We start from the raw sequence: 25,443 nt of genomic DNA on the forward strand, positions 1-25,443 counted from the left end.
AATCATTCATTTATTTCTCCTTTGTCGCAGCACTGTTCTTAAAGAATAAAATCGTGTATGTTAGAAAAATGGAAGTATTCCAGGAACTTCGTAAGACGTCGGCACGTTTGGAGTGTGACCACTGCAATTTCAGAGGCACAGATTATGAAAATGTACAAATCCACATGGGTACCATCCATCCAGAATTTTGTGATGAAATGGATGCCGGTGGGTTAGGTAAAATGATATTTTACCAGAAAAGTGCAAAGCTGTTTCACTGCCATAAATGCTTTTTTACCAGCAAGATGTACTCTAATGTATACTATCACATCACATCCAAACATTCGGCCACAGAGAAATGGAATGAGAAACCAAAAAATCAGTTCAACAAAGAAGCAGAACCTGTGAAAAGCCCCCCTCTTCCTGAACACCAGAAAACTGCCTCCAGTTCAGCAGAGCTCCTGAAACCTGTCCCTGCCCTTTCTATAGAAACACAGAAACTTGGCCCAGTTACGTCTCCAGAATCACCAGAACCTGCTCCTCTTCCTTCCTTGGACTCTCAGAAGCCTGCCCCCGTTGTTTCTCCTGAGCCACAGACACCTTCTCTTCCTTCTCCTGAGCCTCCAAAACCGGCCCCTGTTTCTTCTGAACTTCCAAAACCAGCCCCTCCTGTTTCTGAATCTCAGAAACTAGTCCCTGTTCCTTCTCCAGAACCACAGAAACTTGCTCCTGTGTCTCCTGAACCAGTAAAGGCCACTCTGACTAATCCCAAAGCCCAGAAACACTCCCATTTCCCAGAAACATTGGTGCCGCCTTCAGCCCCATCCCCCGAGTCACCAGTACTAGCTGCCTCCCCAGAACCTTGGGGACCGTCCCCAACTGCATCTCCAGAGTCTCGGAAGCCAGCCCGGACTGTCTCCCCTGAGCCAAGGAAGCTGTCCCCATCAGCGTCTCCTGAACCTTGGAAGCCGTTCTCTGCTGTCTCCCCAGAGCCTCGGAGGCCAGCCCCAGCTGTGTCACCAGGCTCTTGGAAGCCAGGGCCACCTGGATCCCCCAGGTCTTGGAAATCCAGTCCATCAGCAGCATCAGGGCCTTGGAAGCCAGCTAAACCTGCTCCATCTGTGTCTCCTGGACCTTGGAAACCAATTCCTTCTGTATCACCTGGACCTTGGAAACCGGCTCCATCTGTGTCCCCCGCCTCCTGGAAGTCTTCATCAGTCTCGTCTGGTTCCTGGAAATCTCCTCCTGCATCTCCTGAGTCCTGGAAGTCTGGCCCACCGGAGCTGCGAAAGACTGCTCCCACCTTGTCACCTGAACACTGGAAGACAGTTCCTCCAGTGTCTCCTGAGCTTCGCAAACCAGGCCCAACACTGTCCCCAGAGATCCGGAGTCCAGCAGGATCTCCAGAACTCAGAAAGCCCTCAGGGTCTCCAGAGCTTTGGAAATTTTCTCCTGATCAGCGGAAAACATCTCCTGCTTCAGTTGATTTTCCTGAGTCCCAGAAAAGTTCCCGTGGTGGTTCCCCTGATCTCTGGAAGTCTTCCTTCTTCATCGAACCTCAGAAACCTGTCTTCCCTGAGATCCGGAAACCAGGTCCTTCTGGGCCATCTGAGTCCCCAAAAGCAGCCTCTGATATCTGGAAGCCTGTTCTCTCTATCGATACTGAGCCTAGAAAGCCTTCCCTGTTTTCTGAGTCTGCTAAAGCCGCCCCTCCTGCTTCTCCTGAACCACGAAAACGTGCTCTTTTTCCAGAGCCCCGGAAGCATGCCCTTTTCCCCGAACTTCCAAAATCTGCCATCTTCTCGGAGTCTCAGAAGGCAGTTGAGCTTGGTGATGAACTCCAGGCAGATGCCATAGATGATCAAAAGTGCGATGTTTTAGTTCAAGAAGAGCTAATGGCTACACCTAAGAAACTCTTAGAAGACACTTTATTTCCTTCCTCAAAGAAGCTCAAGAAAGACAACCAAGAGAACTCTGATGCTGAGCTTAGTAGCAGTGAGTATATAAAAACAGATTTGGATGCAATAGATAGTAAGGGCCAAGAATCAAGCAGTGATCAAGAGCAGGTTGATGTGGAATCTATTGATTTTAGTAAAGAGAACAAAATGGACATTACTAGTCCAGAGCAGTCCAAAAATGTATTGCAGTTTACCGAAGAAAAAGAGGCTTTTATCTCTGAAGAAGAGATTGCAAAATACATGAAGCGTGGAAAAGGAAAGTATTATTGCAAAATTTGTTGCTGTCGTGCTATGAAAAAAGGTGCTGTTTTGCATCATTTGGTTAACAAGCATAATGTCCATAGTCCTTACAAATGTACAATTTGTGGAAAAGCTTTTCTTCTGGAATCTCTCCTTAAAAATCATGTAGCTGCTCATGGGCAAAGTTTGCTTAAATGTCCACGTTGTAATTTTGAATCAAATTTTCCAAGAGGCTTTAAGAAACATTTAACTCATTGTCAAAGCCGGCATAATGAGGAAGCAAATAAAAAGCTGATGGAAGCTCTGGAACCTCCACTGGAGGAGCAGCAAATCTGATTTTAAAACATGGTGTGGATATGTGCTCTACAGAGTTTATTGAACCCATTTGTTGAAAGTATCAGTTAGAAAGCCTAGTTGGGTCAGTAGGTATTGATGTTTATGGTGTACTGTGTTTGTCTCAGTAGTGTGACAAAAAATAAGTGTTTGTTATTTTTTTTCCTGGGTCTCTTGTTTATGTGGCTGTTGTATAAGTCAATAAATGCATATTGTATATTCCACATGGGTAAAATTTCTCTAACTTCTTTAGTATATTTGAGTAATGCAAAGAGGTAGGTGTTCTATATAACAAGACTAAGTCATACACAGTTTGAAACATCTAGTTAAATCTTTTTGTGCAGCTAATTTCGGACAATGGAAATTATTTGTTAGAATGTTTAAGAATTAGGCATGAAAATTCTGAGAAGTTTTCTCTTTAAGTGTGTTTTCAGATCATAAAAATTATTTTAAAGTTTCTATTTGGTCATAAAATATTAGTTTAGTAATCTTGAACCACTTTTAGGTGTTTATTAGCTTTTATGTCATGGAAATTTGGAGTCTCAGGGTTGCTGATTTTCTGCTAAAAGGGGAAATTGAGTCAGTTTAAAATGCGGTTTGCAGCCTTCTGTAGGAAGCTGAGAGACAAGCGCGTGATTTTAGGCCTGGCCCTTGGCTGACCCCTTTGGCGTCTTCCGCCTGCCCCCAGCCCCCGGGCCTGGCCCTCCCCGCCCCGAGCGCGCGCCGGCCTCCTGGGCCTCACGCGCCATCGCGGGGCTTCAGACCAGGGCCGTGGGCAGAACCGAAAGTCTTCCAGATTCACCACAAAAAGTTTTATAAATAAACGTTGTATGAGAATACGTCAGTTCTGTGTTTCTCACAGTTGTTACTGTAAGTACTTGGTGCCTGTTTATGGATTATTTTATTCTAAAATATTTTGTCAAATGTGTATCGACCAAATTAAAAACAAAGGCTTTCATGTTGGCAACATATTCCTGTGTGTTTTCTTTTGTGTAATTTTCATATTATGATACCAAATTCCATTATTTCCAGTTTCCACTTGTTTTCACACTGATTTTCGTATCTGGAGCAGCATTTTCTAAGCTCTGTTTTCTCAGAGTGGTCAGGTAGGTGCAGGGACTGGACAGTTGTCCGTCTGTGTCCACAGGGCATTAGTTCCAGGACACCCTGCAGATACCAAGATCTAGGGATGTTCAAGGCTCTTAAAAGCATTTAGTGTTTGTATATAACCTGTGCACATCCTCCCATACTTTAAATCATCTCTAGATAACTTGCAGTGCCTAACACAATGTAAGTGCATTGTAAGTAGTTACCAGCAAGTGGCAAATTCAAGTTTTGCTTTATGGGACTTTCTGGAAATTTTTTCTAATATTTTTGACCCATGATTGGTTGAATCCATGAAAGTGGAAACCAAGGATGCATGAGGCCTAGCTTCATGAGGCTTTGCATGAAAATTCTCATCAATCCACATTAGCCTATTAAAGGTCACTTAATCCTGGTGGTGGTCAATCCTGACTGCTTCATTTAAACAATAGGAAGCATTTAGTGTCATAAGGATTCTGATTTGTAGCCAGGAATGAGATACTGGCTTTTATCAAGCTGTTCCCAGGCACTTGAAGGGAGTGCTTGTTTGATGGAATTCGAGTGCATACACCGATTGGGAATGCGATGCTTAGGTAATGCTGGAAGGTCTCATAAACTCCAGACCTGTCACTTCAGAGAGCATTGGTCTGGCAGGGAAGGCACTGCTTGATGGGATTGTTGGTTTACACTGGGCAGCTTAACAACAAGCTTGGGAGTTCTGGAATTGACTCCTAGACGTAATGCCGACAGGTAGGAGGGGCAAGGTGTCTTAGATATAGCTGTCTTATATGCTGACTGGATTAAAATTACGAGTAGAAAAACAAGGGACCTCCAGGGCCCAGAAACCGTTTTGAAGCCTGCAATCAAAACAACCACGTCTGAGCATGTAACAGCATGCAACAGGTTCTTCGGAGTCAAAATTTTTTTGGTGCAGCCTTCTCAGAGAGTCCTCCATGTGTCTGCTCAAGGGGAAGCTAGCTAGACCCTATAACTTGGAGTCTCATGTGGGTTTTTAATAATACTATCATAAGATAGATTTGGTGCTAGGTTAAGTAGTTGTATTGCATGTGTAGTTTTGGCATTAAGGCCTTAATTTTAGTTGAGTAAACCGCCATGTTCTTGGCTCACCTCAGTTGTAGCTTCCCAGTTTTTTCTCCTTTTACCTTAAAGGGGTAAACTGTGTCCTTAGTTTAGAACCTATTTACTTTATTTTTTAATTTGTTTATGTATTTTTGGCTGTGTAAGAATTTCCACAGTTGTGATCCACACAGTCAAAGGCTTTAGTAGGCAATGAAGCAGAATTGGTGGTTTTTCTGGAATTCTCTTGCTTAGCACTGGTTTTACAGTTGTTTTGGGAAACAGCCACAGGTGGCAGCATTTATTCATGCCCATCTCTGGTTTCCAGGACAAGCAGAGCCTTAGGGAAAACCCTGTTTATCCAGGTTTCTCCGGCTGAGCCCTGCCCTGGAGCCGTGTTGGTCAGGCACTGAACTGATTGTGACTTTACCCTTCTGGTCTCAAAGAAATGAGATTTCTTTGAGGAACAAATACAGATTGCTATTAGACACATGAAAAATGCTCAGCATCCCTATCAGTTCAGTTCAGTCGCATGGATCTTAGGAAATTCTGGAGGAATATATCAAAAAGGACAGGGGTTTCCCAGGTCAGATTAGAGATGTAAAGAGCCTGTCTGCTAATGCTGGAGATGTAAGTTCAATCCGTGGGTGGGGAAGATGCACTGGAGAAGGGCATGGCAGCCCACTGCAGTATTCTTCCCTGAAATACTATGGACAGAGGAGCCTGGCAGGCTACAGTCCACAGGGTCCACAGAATCAAACAACTGAAGCAACTTATGCATGCATGCGTATCAGAAGAACATGCTTTGTCTTAAATTGCGTTAAGAAACTTACATGCATCTCTAAGAATAATGAAAATACATCAGAAATAAGAAAAGGTTAACCTTCAAAACATTTGCACAGCAAAGGAAACCTTAAAAGAAATCCTAGAAGAAAAAGATAACCCTCAGAATAGGAAAAATATTGGCAGACAGAGACACCCACAAGGAATTTGTCTCCAAACACAAAAACAGCACGTGCAGCTCCATATCAGAAATACAAACAACTTCCCTCCATCCAATAAATAAATAAATAGATAAAAGGGCCAGAGTACAAAATGAGATTTCTTTGAGGAACAAATACAGATTGCCATTAGACACGTGAAAAACGCCCAGCATCCCTATCAGTTCAGTTTAGTCACTCAGTCGTGTCCAACTCTTTGTGACCCCATGGACTGCAGCACATGAGGCTTCCCTGTCCATCACCAACTCCTGGAGCTTGCTCAAACTCAAGTCTATCGAGTTAGTGATGCCATCCAACCATCTCATTCTCTGTTGTCCCCTTCTCCCCACACCTTGAATCTTTCCCAGCATCAGGGGCTTTTCCAATGAGTCAGTTCTTTGCATCAGGTGGCCAAAGTATTGGAGTTTCAGCTTCAGCGTCAGTCCTTGCAATGAATATTCAGGACTGATTTCCTTTAGGATGGACTGGTTTGATGTCCTTGCAGTCCAAGGGACTCTCAAGAGTCTTCTCCAACACCACAGTTCAAAAGCATCAATTCTTCTGTGCTTTATGGTTCAACTGTCACATCCATACATGACTACTGGAAAACCACAGCTTTGACCAGACAGACCTTTGTTGGCAAAATAATGTCTCTGCTTTTTAATATGCTGTCTAGTTTGGTCATAGCTTTTCTTCCAAGGAGCAAGTGTCTTTTCATATCATGGTTGTAGTCACCATCTGCAGTGATTTTGGATCCCAAGAAAATAAAATCTCTCCCTTTTCCCATTGGTTGCCCATCTATTTGCCATGAAGTGATGGGACTGGATGCCATGAGCTTAATTTTCTGAATGTTGCATTTTAAGCTGGCTTTTTCACTCTCCTCTTTCACTTTGATTAAGAGGTTCTTCAGTTCCTCTTCATTTTCTGCCATAAGGGTGGTGTCATCTGCATATCTGAGGTTATCAATATTTCTTCTGGCAATCTTGATTCCAGCTTGTGCTTCATCCAGTCCAACATCTTGCATGATGTACTCTGCATATAAGTTAAATAAGCAGGGTGACAATATACAGCCTTGACATACTCCTTTTCCTATTTGGAACCAGTCTGTTGTTCCAGGTCCAGTTCTAACTGTTGCTTCTTGAGCTGCATACAGATTTCTCAGGAGGTAGGTAGGGTGGTCTGGTATTTCCATTTCTTTAAGAATTTTCCACAGTTTGTTTTGATCCACACAGTCAAAGGCTTTAGCGTAATCAGTGAAGGAGAAGTAGATGTTTTTCTTGAATTCTAAATCCAGCTTGAATATCTGGGAGTTCTTGGTTCACATACTGTTGAAGCTTGGCTTGGAGAATTTTGGTCATTACTTTGCTAGTGTGTGAAATGAGTGCAATTGTGTGGTAGTTTGAACATTCTTTGGGATTGAAATGAAAATTGACTTTTCCAGTCCTGTGGCCACTGCTGAGTTGTCCAAATTTGCTGGCATATTGAATGCAACACTTTCACAGCATCATCTTTCAGGATTTAAAATAGCTCAGGTGGAATTCCATAACCTCCGCTAGCTTTGTTCATAGTGATGCTTGCTAAGATCCACCTGACTTCGCACTCCAGTATGTCTGACTCTAGGTGAGTGATCACACCATTGTGGTTATCTGTGTCATGAAGATCTATTTTGTACAGTTCTGTGTATTCTTGCCACCTCTTCTTAATATCTTCTGCATCTGTTAGGTCCACACCATTTCTGTCCTTTATTGAGCCCAACTTTGCATGAAATGTTCCCTTGGTATTTCTAATTTTCTTGAAGAGATCTCTAGTCCTTCCCATTCTATTGTTTTCCTCTATTTCTTTGCATTGATCAGTGAGGAAGAAATTTTTGTCTGTTCTTGCTATTCTTTTGAACTCTGCTTTCAGATGGAGATATTCTTTCTTTTCTTTTTGCCTTTAGCTTCTCTTCTTTTCTCAGTAAGGCCTCTTCAGAAAACCATTTTGCCTTTTTACATTTCTTCTTGGGGATTGTCTTGATCACCACCTCCTGTACAATGGTACAAACCTGTCCATTGTTCTTCAGGTGCTCTGTCTATCAGATCTAATCTGATTAGGGTCCCATTTCATTTCTATGCGTTTGTATAGTTCACTGTCTATCATCTGTTGTCACAAAAACCATTGTTTCATTAATTGAATGTTGCCAGCCTTGGTGAAACTGTTTTAGTCGAGAAGTATGCGTGCATTTGTGAGTGTTTCATCCAATTTGATTTAAATGCAAATGCTTATGCTAGTATCACAATGTTTTATATGCTGCTGCTTTGCACTGGGATAAAACATAGGGAAACATAAGCCTTCAGGTGTGTTGCTCCTTTTTAGTGGTTAGGGTTAGGGATAAGGGATAAGGGTTAGGGTGTTGGGTTAGGGTTAGGGTGTCGGGTTAGGGTTTAGAGTGTCAGGTTAGGGTTAGGGTGTCGGGTTAGGGTGTTGGGTTAGGGTGTTGGGTTAGGGTTTCGGTTTAAGGTTAGGGTCCGGGTCAGGGTCAGGGTAGGATTAGGGTTAGGGATAGGGTTAGTGTTAGCGTGTCAGGTTAGGATTAGGGTTAGTGTGTCAGGTTAGTGCTTTAGGGTTAGGTTTAGGGTGGTTGGGGTTAGGGTTAGAGTTAGTGTTTGGGTGTTTAGGGTCAGGGTCAGGGTCAGGGGTTAGGGTTAGGGTTTAGGGTTAGGGTTGGGATTATTTTTAGGGTTAGGGGTTAGGGTTAGGTTTAGGAATAGGTTTCGTGTTTAAATTATACCTGGATGGTCTAGTGGTTTTCCCTACTTTCTTCGATTTAAATCTGAATTTGGCAATAGGAAGGTCATGGTGTGAGCCAACGTCAACTCCCGGTCTTGTTTTTGCTCACTGTATAGAGCTTCTCCATCTTTGTTGCAAAGAATATAATCGATCTGATTTTGGTGTTGGCCATCTGGTGATGTCCATGTGTAGGGTCTTCTCTTGTGTTTTTGGAAGAGGGTGTTTACCAACAATCATTTGACAAAAGTCATCAATCATCTGTGATTACTCTCAATATACACGGAATAGTAAAAAACTTTCTTAGCCTGATAAAGGGCACATGAAAAAGCTATTTAATGATAAAATATTGAGTGCTTTTCCCCTAGGAGCTGAAAAAAAAAAAAAAAGCAAGATATCCAGTCCTACCGTTTCTATTGAATCTTGTATTGGAGCTATAAACTGATTGCTGTAAGGCAATGATAGTACTTAAAAGGCCTAAAGTTCAAAAGTAAACAAAACTTAACAAAATTGTTAAGGCATCAGTTCAATCCACATTGATCTATAGATTTAGGGCAGTCCCAAACACAATCCCAGCAGACAGTTCTGTAAAAATTGATTCTAATATTTATATGTAAGCACAAATGACCTACAATATCCAAAGCAACTTTGGAAAAGAACAAGATTGGAGGATGTACATTAGCTGACCTCCAGACTTACTAGGAAGCAACAGTGATAAATGTGGTACTGGTCTACAACTGATAAACAGATTAAAGAAGAGAGAACCCATAAATAAATCACATGTTGATGGTAAGTCAAGTTTTGACAAAGGTGCTCCTGAAATCCAAAAGGGATCCAAAGGGATATGAATGTCTTCAATATCTGAAAGAGATATCCAATATCCAAAAGGTATAGGTATGTCTTCAGTAAATGATCCAGAAAAAGTGGATAGCCATATGGAAATAATTAACTTCAAACACTTTCTAGTACCATACACAAAACTTAACTCAAGCTATATCATAAACTAAAATATGTTAAGTAAATCTATAAAAGTTTAAAAATAATAAGCATGATGTAATACCCTTGTAATGTGGATTTAGCAAAAGTTTTATAGACAAAACTAAGAAAGCAAGAACCATAGAAGAAAAACCATATATCAAACTTTGTGTAAAGTAAAACTTCGGCCATCAAAAGATATTTAAAAAATTAATAGGTAACCCAAAGACAGGGAAGAAACTTTTACAAACATGTATCTGATGAAAGACTGCTATATACAATACAGTTTTTTTTTTTTACAATACAGTTTTAAAAACTCTTATAACTCAACAATTAACAGACAAAATCTATTAAATATGAGCAAAATATTTCAACAGACATTTGATAAAAGGAGAGATACTAATGACCAATAAGCACATAAAAAACTGCTCATGTTGGCAAAGTAATGTCTCTGCTTTTTAATATGCTGTCTAGGTTGGTTGTAACTTTCCTTCCAAGGAGTAAGCATCTTTTAATTTCATTGCTGCAGTCACCATCTGCAGTGATTTTGGAGCCTGGAAAAATAAAATCAGCCACTGTTTCCACTGTTTGCCCATCTATCTGCCATGAAGTGATGGGACCGGATGCCAGGATCTTAGTTTTCTGAATGTTGAGCTTTAAGCCAACTTTTTCACTCTCCTCTTTCACTTTCATCAAGAGGCCCTTTAGTTCCTCCTCACTTTCTGCCATAAGGGTGGTGTCATCTGTATATCTGAGGTTATTGATATTTCTCCCGGCAATCTTGATTCAAGCTTGTGCTTCCTCCAGCCCAGCGTTTCTCATGATGTACTCTGCATATAAGTTAAATAAGCAGGGTGACAATATACAGCTTTGACGTACTCCTTTTCCTATTTGGAACCAGTCAGTTGTTCCATGTCCAGTTCTAACTGTTGCTTCCTGACCTGCATACGGGTTTCTCAAGAGGCAGGTCAGGTGTTCTGGTATTCCTATCTCTTTCAGAATTTTCCACAGTTTATTGTGATCCACACAGTCAAAGGCATTGGCATAGTCAATAAGAAGAAATAGATATTTTTCTGGAATTCTCTTGCTTTTTTGATGATCCAGCAGATGTTGGCAATTTGATCTCTGGTTACTCTGCCTTTTCTAAAACCAACTTGAACATCTGGAAGTTCACGGTTCATGTATTGCTGAAGCCTGGCTCGGAGAATTTTGAGGATTACTTTACTAGTGTGTGAGATGAGTGCAATTGTGTGGTAGTTTGATAATCATATAATCATACAATTATAGTGAGGGTCAAATTGGAAAATGTGAAACTGCTGCTTATGATAAAATACCCTTACTGATTTTAGTGACTCTTCTCTCACTTAAAAAGCCAAATAGCTTACCCACAGAAAGCTTTTCCATTAGTCATCCAGATATTACTCCAACTTTTGACTTCATTTCTCATAGCAAGACACAGCTTTGAAGAATGACTGTCCTTTGTTGCTGTTTAGTCGCTCAGTCATGTCTGGCTCTTTGTGACCCCTGTAGCCTGTCAGGCTCATCTGTCCATAGGATTTCCCATACAAGAACCTTGGAGTGGGTTGTCATTTCCTTTTCCAGGGGATCTTCCGGATACAGGGATTGAACCTGTGTCTCCTGCATTGGCAGGTGGATTCTTTACTGCTAAACAACCAGGGAGATATGATTGTGTCCTTCCTTGTACATATGGGAAATTCATCAGTCAAGTGGCAAGTGAGTGTGTGTGTGTGTGTGTGTGTGTGTGTACATATACATACTATCTATGCTTGTTAAATAGGGAAGTAAAAGAATAATTGGGCTTTCTGAAAGAATTAAAAATGAGTTAATTTTTATGAATGACACTGACAGCTAACAAAAATGATTGAAAATATGAATAAAACTAGCAAATATAAAGATGTATATACAACACGTCTTTTTACTTACTTTAAAACAAATTGTTTCCAGGGTTCTGCTGCTGCCGCCGCTAAGTTGCTTCAGTCGTGTCCGACTCCGTGCGACCCCGTGGGCTGCAGCCTACCACGCTCCTCCATCCATGGGATTTTCAGACAAGAGTACTGGAGTGGGATGCCATTGCCTTCTCCATTCCAGGGTACTAGACATCCCTAAACAGCGCCTGTACTCTGAACTCCATATTCAGGTATGTCATCAAGCAAACAAGAACATGAAACAAACCTTATAAGATCATTGGATCAGTTAATGACTATATATTAAAGAGTAAAGACTATCAATATATGCAGAGACAATGAAATGAAATACAGACATCAGGTTGAGATTCATAGAGACCTAGGTTCAAATCAAAGCTCTTGTACTAGTTATATTATGTGATGAGAAAAGTTACTTAAAATTCTCAAGAGCTCAGATTCTGTTCTGCAATTGTGTATAATAACAATACCTATTGATAAGTTTCTTGGAAGAATCAGATAAGGCAATATTGATATTGATAAGGCCATTAATGCAGTTAGATGCACTGGAGAAAACTGCCGTCAGTGAGAACAAGCTCCCAGAGCCTTGACACAGAGCAGAAATGACAATCCTTTACTCCCGATTTCTGCTTCGCCGTGACCCAGGCTTACAGATATCTGTTCTCGTCCTTTTACATGTTCACAAGTATAAAATAGTTTTACTGGTTACCACAAAGAAGATATGGTGTCATTTAAATTTGCAACGCTTTTAAGTTTTTAATAATCCTGAATACAATTTTATAGTTTTCAGACCCAAATGTGTGCGTGTGTGGGTGCTAAGTTGCTTCAGCTGTGTCCGACTCTTTGTGACCTTATGGACGGTAGGCTGCCAGGCCCCTCTGTCCATGGGATTCTCTAGGCAAGAATATTGGAATGGATTGCCGTGCCCTTCTCCAGGGGATCTTCCCGACCCAGGGGTCAAACCTGCATCTCTTCTGTCTCCTGGATTGGCAGGCAGGTTCTTATCCATTAGCATCACCTAGGAAGCCCAGATCCTCAGGAGCCCACTTCTTTTACAGGTAGTGTCATTGTACAAAGAAAATCAAATAATACAAATAGTGGAGAGAAAGAGCAAGGCTCTGTATTAATCTAACAAGTAATTCTTAGGCTCTGTACTTCCCTAATCTGGGAAGTGTTGGTCCGTTATTGAACCGGACCCTGGTGGTCCGGAGTCGACGATGAGAGAGTGAAAAGAAAGAGGCTGATATTCCCTGGGTTATGCAGCTGGCTTTTGGGCTCCAGGGAATCAGCCAGAAATAGAGAGATAGAGAGAGAGAGAGACAGAGAGAGAGAGACAGAGAGAAAGAAAGAAAGAAGGGAAGACACAGGGACCCCAGCTCTGATGGAGCAAAGGTGTTTTAATCAGCATGCTGTGGGCATATATACTGTCTTACAAGATAGTTATTCTCAGCAAAGATAAAGATTAAAATTCCAGACTTACAAAACATAAGGCAATTCATATTAAAGAGAGAGACTTGTAAACAATCACTTTTTACCCTATGGTTCATAAGAAGGAAGAGGGTACTTATCACCATATTGAAAAACTAACGAAGGAGATGCCTGGATTCCTCAGTTCTGGGAAAGGCTTGCCCCTCCTCTTAATTCCTGAATATTCAGGAATTAATAAGGAACAGAGGATTCCTGACAGATCCAAAACAGCACACAGGAAGCCTCCCGTTAAATGCTTCCTGACAGGGAAGTTTCTAAGAAATACTATTTTAGAATCAAATGCTCATTAAATATGAACAAATCAAACTGCTCTTTTTTTTTTTTTTAGATAAAAAGAATTTCTAAAATTTCTGTTAATACTTAGGTAATGGAGAGGACGGTGTCCTCAGAGTTTATGATCACAAGGTTTATGATCAGAAATTATTTAAAATGTGCTGTGTTGTCCTGGATTGACCCCTAGAACAGAAAAGTGATACAAGTGGAGAAGTTAGTGAAACATGATTAACATCTTGTGCTTCTTTAAGAGTAACATAATCAATGTTCATTCCACAGTCTTGACAAATATACTACTAGTAATGTTAGATGATAATTATCAGGGGAAAATAATTGAGGAGTAGACAGAAACTCTGTATTATCTTGGCAACTTTTCTAATAATCTAAAATTACTCCAAAATGAAAAGTTAATTAAAATAATAATGATAACTGTTCAGTTTCCAATATAAAAAATCTAGAAGCTACAGATTTATAGTCATGTGTCACTGAAGAAATCACGAAGCTTCTGAGTCCTCTCCGATAAAATAGAGCACCACTTGTTCAAGCTGTTGACCTGTGAGAGTCAAATAAGACAGTTACTATGAACTGCTTTGTAATGTCTAATTCAAGAGGAAGATGTGAAATCTTGATATAAGCTCTATTTTTTTAAATAGTGTTTACACATACAAAGTGCACTGAAGAATCTATCATAAGAATAAAATAGGTTTCTAAGTCAGGTTTTTAAAATATGATGTCTTCTAAATTGCAATGAAACAGCTTCATTCATATTATCTAATTGGGAAATGTTTTAGCAAATATTTTTAGAGTCCTAAAAATGACTATATTTTTTATGCAAGTAACCCCAACCCTAAAAATTATTCTAAGAGTGAAATAAAGTGATGTTGAGTTTTATGGAAGATGATATTTCATTTATTAAAAAAATCAGAAATATCTAAAATGTTGAATGTTTATGCAACTCAGTCTATGATAAATTAATAACAAAATATGCTATGAATAAAACACTAATTAATAACATAAGGACATAACTTGGTGAAGAATTTTTACAGCATGTTAAATGAAAAATTGTGGCAAACCTATTCATTAATAATCTATGAAAATAGTAGAGACTTTTTATTTTCAACATGCATTTTGAAATAATAACAAGAAAAATTAACATTAAAAATCAATTTTAAAACCCACAACATCATATTATATATCACCTAAATATTTGTTCAGGAAGAGATGATGTTTGAGGATAATTTTATTACTTATCCAGTGTAATTAACTTGTACTGGTGGAACCAACATGCTAACATAACATAGAATCTTGCACTGTAAGTATTTTCCTGATGTAAAGAAACCACAGATAGCCAAATCATAGGCCTGGCCCTCCCTATCAGTTTTCCTGTTATAGCCATGCATCCCGAGAAACAGACTCACTCAGAAGGACAATGCAGATAGTGGAGTGCAGTTTATTTCACCAGCGGGCCTAAGGCAGAGTCTCCTCTTAGCCAAGGACCCTGACCAGTTTTTCTGGTCATAAATGTATGTGCCCGAACCCACCTCCCCAAATTCCCTGAAACTAGTCTGAACAAAGGAAAAGAAAGATACAATCAAAGTTAACCTGTGATTCATATGCCTTAAGCCTAGGTAGTTAACAGTGGACAGTTATCAATAGGCCTGTGGTCCTACCCCAATAAGCATAATAGAATTTATGGCTCTATTTGGTTACACAGATAATTAGGGTAGTCCTTTAGGCAACAGAGAGTCTAGGGACGAGCCCTGGGGCTCTTCCATCCAGGGACCTGGTTTTCCAGTTGCTATGTCGTTTCCATAGATACTGGTCGTACAGCTCAAAGTCCCCAGTCCGGCCCAAGATGGAGTCCTGCTTTCAAGATGGAGCCTGTTCTGTCTGTTTCCTCCTTCATTCCCCCCCTCCTGATGCTCTTAACTCATAGTATGAGCATCATTCATAGGGATATATTTCACCCTGACTCTCCGACCTCCAATTTGGGAGAACGACATCAAACTTTGGGTTACAAAGTTCATAATACATTGTAAAATAAAGGGTCCACAAAGCAGAACTATCAAGGCAACTATAACAATGGTAAATATAGCTCTCCACCAATCACCCTTCACACAAGATAGGACTTAAGTTCAAAAGGGAAGATTATCATCATACATAACTTTTATCTGACCTTTCATGTCATCTAGGGTGACTGATATATAGCCAGATAAATCAGGAATATATACACAACATTCAACTTTAATTATAGCACAGGTCCCTCTTTGTACTGAAACTATGGTTAGTCTCAAGAGGATACCAGCAAGTCCTTGTAGCAGCAGTTGATTGTAGAGCTCCATCTCTTTTTCTTCTTTAAGATGATCTTGGTTTCACGGGGATCAGTGGGGTCCTTTTGTGTAGTCCCCTCGGCGTCCTCCAGGTCTGCATGGTATACTCTCTTCACCCTCACGTGATGGATCCAGGGGGTAACACCTGCAGCTTTAACTGCAGTCGGGCTGGTTAGAACAACAGTACATGGGCCCTTCCAACGTGGGGCCAAGGAGTCGTTTCCAGTCCTTGAATACACCTGATCCCTGGGCACAGATTTGTGAGTCTGTTTCCCAAAGGGGAACAGCATGCTTTCTTGTACAAACTGAGTTACCTGATTTATTACCTTACCCAGTTGTTTCATCTGCTGTGAAATCTCATCTCCTCTTACCTGAGGCAAATTTGTTGACACCTGTTTTATTATGGGAGGAGGGGGCCTCCCATACACAGTTTTGTATGGAGAAGAGCCATGGGACTGTGGGGTCATCCTGAGTCTGAGCAGAGCCGTCGGAAACAAATCCACCCAGGAGCAGTCAGTCTGTAAGATCCACTTGGAGGGTGTCTCTTTAAGTGTCTCATTGGTTCTTTCCACCATCCCAGAACTCTGGGGCCTATATGCTGTATGTAGTTTCCACTTGATGTTTAAAGTTTTGCTTACTTGTTATACTAAATCAGCTATGAAAGTTGGGCCATTGTCCGATCCAATGCTGGTAGGAAATCCAAATCTGGGAACTATCTCCCTAAGCAGGCATCAGGCTACTTTAGATGCTCTTTCAGTCTGGGTAGAAAAAGCTTCTACCCATCCCAAGAATGTACATACTATGACCAGCAGGTAATGGTAGTGTCGGTGAGGTTTCATTTCAGTGAAGTCCACTTTCAGGTGTTCAAAGGGCAGTGTGCCTTTCAGCTGACTCCCTGGAGGTTTCTGTCTGTTCTGAGAGGCAGCGTTGGCCTGTGAGCAGGCAGTGCAGTTCTGAGATTTTGTCCTGCATAGGGAAGAGAAGCGGGGAACCAAGAAATATTTTCAAATTAGCTCTTCCAGTTTATCATGGCCAAGATGGGTCACTTGGTGTGTTTGAATTACCAGAGTGGGTACCAGTTCCTCCGGTACCCAAAATTTGCCACTTGGCAATTCCCACCATCCCTTTTCAGTCTTGATGGCCGCTTCTGCTTTGGCTAGTTGGTTTTGGGCTTCAGTGTATTTTGGAGACTCCAGCGTTAGCTCAGGTAGCTCTGCCAATATGAGAGCTTTAATAGGGGCCTCACTTGTCACCCCCAAGCCCTCGGCTGCTTGTTTAGCGGTCTTATCTTCCAGTCTGTTCCATGAGCCCGGGAGGTATCCTCTTTTTGATGTCCTCAGCAGTGTATGACTGTGATCCTTTCTGGTTCCCAGGCAGCATCTAATAGGGTCTTAATTTCTTCCTTATTTTTAATATCTTTTTCACTAGCTGTCAAAGGCCTCTCTCCTTATACAGAACCTTGTAGTGTGGCAAAAGCCTACCTGGAGTCTGTGTAAATGTTTGTCTTCTTACCTTTTGACAGCTGGGGGGCCCGGATTAGAGCATATAGTTCAGCCTGTTGAGCAGACCAGTGTGATGGCAGAGAGCTAGCCTCAACGATGGTTTCTTCCATGACTGCTGCACATCCCGACAATCGTTGTCCTTGTTTCACCAGGCTGGTGCCATTGGGGTACAGGATCTAATCTGGGTCCGGGACTGGCTGGTCTCTCAAGTCAGGTCTGCTAGCATATTTCCTTGCAATCATGTGAGGGCCCACTTTCTCCCACAAGAAAGAGAGTGGCCAGATTCAGGGCTTGACAAGGCTCAGTAGTAACATGGGCGTTCTCACATAACAGTCCCTGGTATTGAGTAATCTGGGATGTTGACAGCCATTTATGGGGGTCCCCTCGCAGGAGGGTGTTGACCTCATGTGGGACTTTTAGGAACAAATCTTGGCCGAAAGTCAGCTTGGTTGCCTCCCGGACCAGTAAGGCAGCTGCAGCAACTGCCTGTAAGCATCCCAGCCACCCGGGGGCAACATTGTCCAGCTGATTCAAGAGATAAGTCACGGGTCTGTCCCGCGTCCCCATAGTCTCAGACAACACTCACAAAGCCGCCTTGTCCTTTTCAGTCACATGAAGAGTAAACGGCTTAGCAGGGTCTGGCAGGCCCCAAGGCGGGTGCTGACGTAACTGTACCGGGCTGAGTTCTGTTACCAGTGGGATTTGTTTTGCAAGCCTGGGTGGGGGGTGGGGGGCGGTGGGTTGTCTTCTGCCCAGACCTCAGGGAATTGTTGAGTTAACTCTCGCCACTGTTTAGCCCGTCTGCTTTCCCTTCTGGGAGATCGTGCAACCTCCATTCATCTTGAGGGGTTACCAAGAGGAAGAGTAAATGGGTGGTTGAACCCACTCGAAGAGTGGGCCTTTCGTGGTTGGGGGGAGAGGTCACTTGTGCCCCCAATTTAGACAGCAAGTCTCTTCCCAACAAAGGTACTGGGCATTCAGGGATGTATGAAAATTCATGAGTCACTTGGAGTCCCCCCATCTGACATTTTCGGGGTAGGCTTGATACACAAAGGCTGCATTTATCACCATCTGAGACCCAGCAGCGGCTGGATCTATTGGCGTATAAAGTCTACAGGCCTCGCACAGTCTTTTGTAGAACTCAGAGGGTGATTCGCTTTCACTTTCAATCACTTCGGAGGGTTTTGCCATACTCGTAGGTTTTTGGGCCCCCCTTGAGGCCTTGTAAAATACCCGCCTGATGTCTGTCCAGGCGGCCCCTCCTTTCCTCTGTGTCACAGCCCCAGCTGGGCCTCTCACCGGGGGGGGGGGGCTGGTTCTCCCACCGCTGCGGGTTTGAGGACCCCCCCTTCCTCTGGGTCACAGCCCCAGTTGGGCCTCTCACTGGGGGTGGCTGGTTCTCCCACCGCTGCGGGTTTGAGGACCCCCCCTTCCTCTGGGTCACAGCCCAGTTGGGCCTCTCATCGGGGGCGGCTGTTTCTCCCACCGCTGCGGGTTTGAGGACCCTCCCTTCCTCTGGGTCACCGCCCCAGTTGGGCCTCTCATCGGGGGCGGCTGGTTCTCCCACCACTGCGGGTTTGAGGACCCCCCCTTCCTCTGGGTCACCGCCCCAGTTGGGCCTCTCATCGGGGGCGGCTGGTTCTCCCACCACTGCGGGTTTGAGGACCCCCCCTTCCTCTGGGTCACAGCCCCAGTTGGGCCTCTCATCGGGGGCGGCTGGTTCTCCCACCGCTGCGGGTTTGAGGACCCCCCCCTTCCTCTGGGTCACAGCCCCAGTTGGGCCTCTCACTGGGGGTGGCTGGTTCTCCCACCGCTGCGGGTTCGCAGGACCCTCAGGTGCCATTTCTCTGAACCATTTTCTGGCCTCAGTGAGGATCCTGTGTCTCTCCTCAGGGCTGACAAAGGAGACTAGCAGTTGGATTATGTCACCCCATATAGGGCGGTGGGTTCGAACAATAGTCTCCGTTGGCCTAATCATGGCTGTGGCTCCCCCGAGTAGGGTGGAGCATGTTTCTGCCAGTTTAATACATCCATAGAGGAAAATGGCTGGCAATAATAGGCTGTGGGGGGCGGATGGTAGTGCCCACATGCGTCCTGACCCGGAGGCTGCTGTAGCTCTCTGAGGGGCATCTGTAGTGGGGTTCTTTCCCCCTGTTCCTTGGAGGCGCGCAGCCTCTAATTCCTGTGTTTTCTTCCCCCTCCCCATCAGTACTCACCCGGAGAGGTGGATACTATCGAGGAGGTCCAGCTGAGGTGGAATTCTAGGGGCGTTGACCGGAGGTCTCCATCGCTGGGATCGGAGCCTGCCGAGCTGGCGGCTCTACAATCTCCAGGAGAACTGGCGGAGGAGCAGCGGCTGCTGCAGGAACTTCACCCGGCCCTGGATCGGGCGTTAGGCGGCCTCCAGTCCTGGTGGAACACTGGGCGGCGGGCACGTCATCATCCAGTATGGGGGAGGGGTCAGGCCATCCCCGTCCAAATCGTGTAGAATTTCCTTTTTTATCATCAGTCAATTTTTGTGCCATTACTATTTTTCCTTTTCCCTTCTGGATACAGAACCTTGTCCAAGTAGGAGGGTCTTGAGCTAACCCTGCTGCTGCTGCTAAGTCACTTCAGTCGTGTTCGACTCTGTGCGATGCCACAGACATCAGCCCACCAGGCTCCCCCTTCCCTGGGATTCTCCAGGCAAGAACACTGTGGGTTGCCATTTCCTTCTCCAATGCATGAAAGTGAAAAGTGAAAGTGAAGTCGCTCAGTTATGTCTGACTCTTCAGGACCCCATGGACTGCAGCCTACCAGGCTCCTCCATCCCTGGGATTCTCTAGGCAAGAGTACTGGAGTGGGGTGCCATTGCCTTCTCCTGAGCTAACCCTAGCCATGAGTCAATATATGGATACGTCACCTGGTTCTCCTGTGACGACAGTATAGACTGCTTCCACTATTTTTAAGTTCATGGTGTTCTCTGGTGGCCATCCTACTCCCACAGGGGGCCATTCGACCTCACAGAGTATGTGGAGGTGGTTAGGCATCATCTTCACCCCATAGTTTCCTCCAAATCCCTTCTTTAAATTTGAAATCATGCACGCCAATACAGTTGCCTTAGATTCACTTCCCCCCATCTTGCTTACCTTCTCAGACCTTCTTATACTTTTCCTTTTCGTTCTGTCTACGAAGTTCTCAGTACCCTATGTACTTCTGATATTTCCACTCAATGAAACACTTAAATTGCCATTCCACCTCCTTGCCTTACTTGACAGATCCCAGAGGCAGAGGGGGATAGGCGTGTCTTCACCAGCCAGTCAGCATGGCCGAACCAGAACACCACGTCGTCCAAGACTGTTTCTCCCTTAACTTTTAAAGTCCGTTCTGCCTTGGTGGGCTTGATCAGGTGCGGATGAAGACACAGATGAGTTAAATATCCCATGTCCCAGGCAGTCTCTGGAAAAGCCAATTTGTACTCACTTATGTATTCTCCTCCTTCTAAGCCTGACAATTCCAAGGGAGTCAAGAATTTCACAGCAGATGGGACACCTCCCGGGGGAGGGCAGAATACGACCACACAAGGACCAAGTTTCTTCTTCTAAAAACCCCCGGGCAATTGCTTGGTAATAATTTTCCCCAAGAGTGCGTGGACACACCTCCTAATGATCTTCACAGATTTCCTTCCTAAGTCCTAACATGCTCTGTATCAAGAACTTGTACCAAGCAATCACTGCCACCTGCCTATTCCAGGCTCCTGTGGGTCCAAGCCCCTTCCAGTCCCTCCCAAGGAGGTGTTCAGGGCCCCTCTTCCACCCTGCCGGGGTGGGGGGAGGTTCCCCCTCACCCGAGTGCTCAGTTCCCCTGCTGCCGAACACTACCTGCTAACGTGAAAGGTCCAGGCGTTTAGAAGCAGAATCCTTCCAGAAGGGCAAGGCACCTTCTCCCCTCTAGAAGATTCAAGCTGCAAGGACTCGGAGTAGTCCTAAATGGGACTTGTCTCCTCAAAGTGAGTTTCCTGGCCAATGCACCAAATGTTGTAGCCACACGTTCTGGGAAACAAACTCACTCAGAAGGACAATGCAGATAGTAGAGTGCAGTTTATTACACCGGCAGGCCCAAGGCAGAGTCTCCTCTTAGCCAAGGACCCCAACCAGTTTTTTGTGGAAACCTTATATACCCTAAGTGTACACGGTCAAACCCACCTCCCCAAATTCTCTGAAACTAGTCTGAACAAAGGAAAAGAAAGATACAGTCAAAGTTAACCCATGATTCATATGCCGTAAACCTGTGATTCGTATGCCTTAAGCCTAGGTAGTTAACAGTGGACAATTATCAATAGGCCTGTGGTCATACCCCAATAAGCATAATAGAATCTGTGATTCTATTCAGTTACACAGATAATCAGGGTATTCTTTTAGGCAACGGAGAGTCTAGGTACGAGCCCTGGGGCTCTTCCATGGGGGGGAGGGTGTCTGGTTTTCCAGTTGGTATGTCGTTTCCATAGATACTGGGCATAGAGCTCAAAGTCCACAGCCCGGCCCAAGATGGAGTCCTGCTTTCAAGATGAAGCCTGTTCTGTCTGTTTCCTCCTTCAATGCAAGAGATTCAGACTTGATCCCTGAGTTGGGAAGATGCCCTGGAGAAGGAAATGGCAACCCACTCCAGTATTCTTTCCTGGAAAATTCCATGGACAGCAGAGACTAGCAGGCTACAGTCCATGGGATCGCAAAAAGTCGGACACAACTGAGCGACTGAGCACGGTGATGAGTGAGGGGGTGTCCTCCCAGGTGTGAGTCATGCATAGCTGGACATATCATGTTCTTATTCAGGCTCTCTTCCCACGTAAGTCATTACGGAGTGTTGAGGAGGGTTCCTTGTGCTATGCAGTGGGTCCTTGTGGATGGTTTTATAAAGAGTGGTGTGTGTATGTTAATCTGAACCAGCTCATTCCTCCCTGCCTTCCACTTTTCCTCCTTGGTAACTGCAAGCTTCTTCTTGGGAACCATGTCAGTGAGGCCATTTCTCTTTGGTAAAGAAGTACATGTGTCTCCATCTTTAGATTCCACCTAGAAATGATGCCATATGATTCTTGTCTTGCTCTGTCTTCCTTACTTCACTTAGAATGATCACCTCTACTCTCCTCCCTGTGACTGGAAATGTCATTATTTGATCCCTTTTAGTGGCTGAATAATACTGTATTATGTCTAGGTACCCCATCTTCTTTATCTGTTCATCTGTGTTCTGCTCTTAGATTGCTGCCATGTCCTGTTTATGGTCCTAGTGCAGCTGTAATCATCAGTTCAGTTCAGTTGCTCAGTCATGTCTGACTCTTTGCGACCCCATGAATCACAGCACGCCACTGTCCATCACCAACTCCCGGAGTTTACTCAAACTCATGTCCATCGAGTCGGTGATGCCATCCATCCAGCCATCTCATCCTCTGTCATCCCCTTCTCCTCCTGCCCCCAATCCCTCCCAGCATCAGGGTCTTTTCCAATGAGTCAGCTCTTCACATCAGGTGGCATGAGTATTGGAGCTTCAGCTTCACCATCAGTCCTTCCAATGAACACCCAGGACTGATGTCCTTTAGGATGGACTGGTTGGATCTCCTTGCAGTCCAAGGGACTCTCAAGAGTCTTCTCCAACACCACAGTTCAGAAGCATCAATTTTTAAGCACTCAGCTTTCTTCACAGTCCAACTCTCATATCCATACATGACCACTGGAAAAACCATAGCCTTGACTAGACGGACTTTTGTTGGCAAAGTAATGTCTCTGCTTTTTAATATGCTATCTAGGTTGGTCATAACTTTCCTTCCAAGGAGTAAATGTCTTAATTTCATGGCTGCAATCACCATCTGCAGTGATTTTGGAGGCCCCCCGCCCAAAAAAAAAAATAAATAAAGTCTGACACTGCTTCCACTGTTTCCCCATCTATTTCCCATGAAGTGATGGAACCAGATGCCATGATCTTAGTTTTCTGAATGTTGAGCTTTAAGCCAACATTTTCGCTCTCCTCTTTCACTTTCATCAAGAGGCTTTTTAGTTTCTCTACACTTTCTGCCATTAGGGTGGTGTCATCTGCATATCTGAGGTTATTGATATTTCTCCCAGCAGTCTTGATTCCAGCTTGTGTTTCTTCCAGCCCAGCGTTTCTCATGATGTACTCTGCATATAAGTTAAATAAGCAGGGAGACAATATACAGCCTTGAGGTACTCCTTTTCCTATTTGGAACCAGTCTGTTGTTCCATGTCCTGCTAACTGTTCTAACTGTTGCTTCCTGACCTGCATATATGTTTCTCACAGCAAGGAGAGATAAGAAAGCCTTCCCCCAGCGATCAATGCAAAGAAATAGAAGAAAACCACAGAATGAGAAAGACTAGAGATCTCTTCAGGAAAATTAAAGATACTAAGGCAACATTTCATGCAAAGATGGGTTTGATAAAGGACAGAAATGGTGTGGACCTAACAGAAGCAGAAGATATTAAGAAGAAATGGCAAGAATACACAGAAGAACTGTACAAAAAAGATCTTCATGACCCAGATAATCACGATGGTGTGATCACTCACCTAGAGCCAGACATTCTGGAGTGTGAAGTCAGGTGTGCCTTAGAAAGCATCACTATGAACAAAGCTAGTGGAGGTGATGGAATTCCAGTAGAGCTATTTCAAATCCTGAAAGATGATGCTGTGAAAGTGCTGCGCTCAATATGCCAGCAAATTTGGAAAACTCAGCAGTGGCCACAGGACTGGAAAAGGTCAGTTTTCATCCCAATCCCAAAGAAAGGTAATGCCAAAGAATGCTCAAACTACCGCACAATTGCACTCATCTCACACACTAGTAAACTAATGCTCAAAATTCTCCAAGCCAGGCTTCAGCAATACGTGAACCTTGAACTTCCAGATGTTCAAGCTGGTTTTAGAAAAGGCAGAGGAACCAGAGATCAAATTGCCAACATCTGCTGGATCATGGAAAATTCAAGAGAGTACCAGAAAAAGCATCTATTTCTGCTGTGATCATAGTCTTTTCAAATGTTGGTTTTCTCCCTGTCTATACCCAGGTGTGGGATTGCTGGATCCTATGGCATTTCTATGTTTAGTTTTAAAAAAAGAAACTTCATACTCTTTGCCTATTCGATGGACCAATTTACATTCCCACCAAGAGTGCAGGGGAGTTCCCTTCTCTCCACATCCTCTGAAACACGTATTGTTGGAGGTTCTCTGAGATGGCCATTCTGACTGGTGTGAGGTGATAGCTCACTGGACTTTTGATTGGCCTTCCTCTAACCATTAGTGGTGCTGAGCACCTTTTCGAGTGCTTAATGGCCACCTGTATGCCTTCTTCATGAAATGTCCATTGAGATCTTTGGCCCATTTCTCATTGGGTATTTTTGTTTTTTGATATTGAGCTGCTTGAGCTGTCTGTATGTTTTGGAGATGAATTCTTTGCGGGGATCTTTGTTTGAAATATTTTTCCTATTCTGAGTGTTGTCTTTCTCTTTTATTTAGGGGTTCCTTAGCTGTGAAAATTCTGCTAAGGTTAATTACATCCCTTTGGCCTATTTTTATTTATTGTTACTCTTAAGATGTGGATCCCAATAGAACTTGCTGTTGTGATTTACAACAAAGCATTTTCTGCCTGTGTTTTCCTCAAGGGTTTAGAGTGTCCTCACATTGAGATCTGTAAACTATTTAGAGTTTATTTGTGTGTAGGGTGTTAGGGAGTGAGAAGTGGACTGTTTCCTGCTGTGTCAGTAAACAAGGATGTCAGAGTCACCAGCAATTGCAGCCCTCCAGTGAGCCAGGGAGCCCTCGGGGCGCTCAGGAAGGAGAGGCATGTCTGCTCTCTAGCAGCCGTCAGACTGCAGACGCTCTAAGGCGAGCCCTGAGGAAAGGAAGCTCAGGACGTGAAAACAGGACGCTGGCCCCAGACAGGTGAGGTGCACCTGAAAGGAGTGATTTCAGGGAGCGCGGACTCCGGCATCTTCCCGCACACAGAAGAGCACTAAATCCCTTCACTCAGGGTATCTGGCTTTCTGTAGCAATAGTCTTGATGTTCAGACCACCTGCCCTTCGTTACAGAGTTCTGTGTAACCTGGCTCCTCCCTTCACCTCCTGGGAGCAGTTCCCTCAGAGTTACCCGAGATGGTGTCTCCTGGGCTTGAAATCCTAAAAGTTCCCAATGAATAAAACATAACTCAACTTTTAGGTTGTGAATATTTTTTAAGTTGACAGGAATATTGTAATTTTGTTCCTATTTTCGTTGTTTAAGGAACCTTCACACTGTCTCCATGGGTTTCCCAGGCGGCGCTAGAGGTAAAAAGCCCACCTGCCAACACAGGAAACGTAAGAGACATGGATTCAATCTCTGGTTGGGGAAGATCCCCTGGAGGGGGGCGTGGCAACCCACTCCAGTATTCCTGCCTGGAGAATCCCATGGGTTACAGTCCACAGGACCGGAAAGAGTCAGACACGGCTGAAGTGACTTAGCACGCACGCAGTTTCCACAGTGGCTGTTTCCGGTTTACATTCCA

At 43.8% G+C, this 25,443-nt stretch overlaps 1 protein-coding gene across 8 annotated transcripts in view; it reads left to right on the forward strand.

The window, feature by feature from the left end:
* Window positions 1-25,443, forward strand: part of CHAMP1 (chromosome alignment maintaining phosphoprotein 1) — a 36,858-nt gene that overhangs the window by 6,356 nt on the left and 5,059 nt on the right. For 4 of the 8 annotated variants that reach the window (XR_009691425.1, XR_009691423.1, XR_009691426.1 and 1 more), the window contains exon 3: window positions 11,357-11,549. Coding sequence is in view for 3 of the 8 variants with exons in the window: in XM_061133747.1 (XP_060989730.1) it covers window positions 31-2,513 (2,483 nt within the window). In the remaining 5 variants the exon portion in view is untranslated. Of the gene's footprint in view, window positions 1-30; window positions 3,482-11,356; window positions 11,550-25,181; window positions 25,256-25,443 lie in introns of those variants that run through there. The other 4 variants (XM_061133748.1, XM_061133749.1, XM_061133747.1 and 1 more) reach the window with 2 other exon arrangements.

Source organism: Dama dama, chromosome 30 (assembly GCF_033118175.1).
Source record: "Dama dama isolate Ldn47 chromosome 30, ASM3311817v1, whole genome shotgun sequence".
NCBI lineage: Eukaryota > Metazoa > Chordata > Mammalia > Artiodactyla > Cervidae > Dama > Dama dama.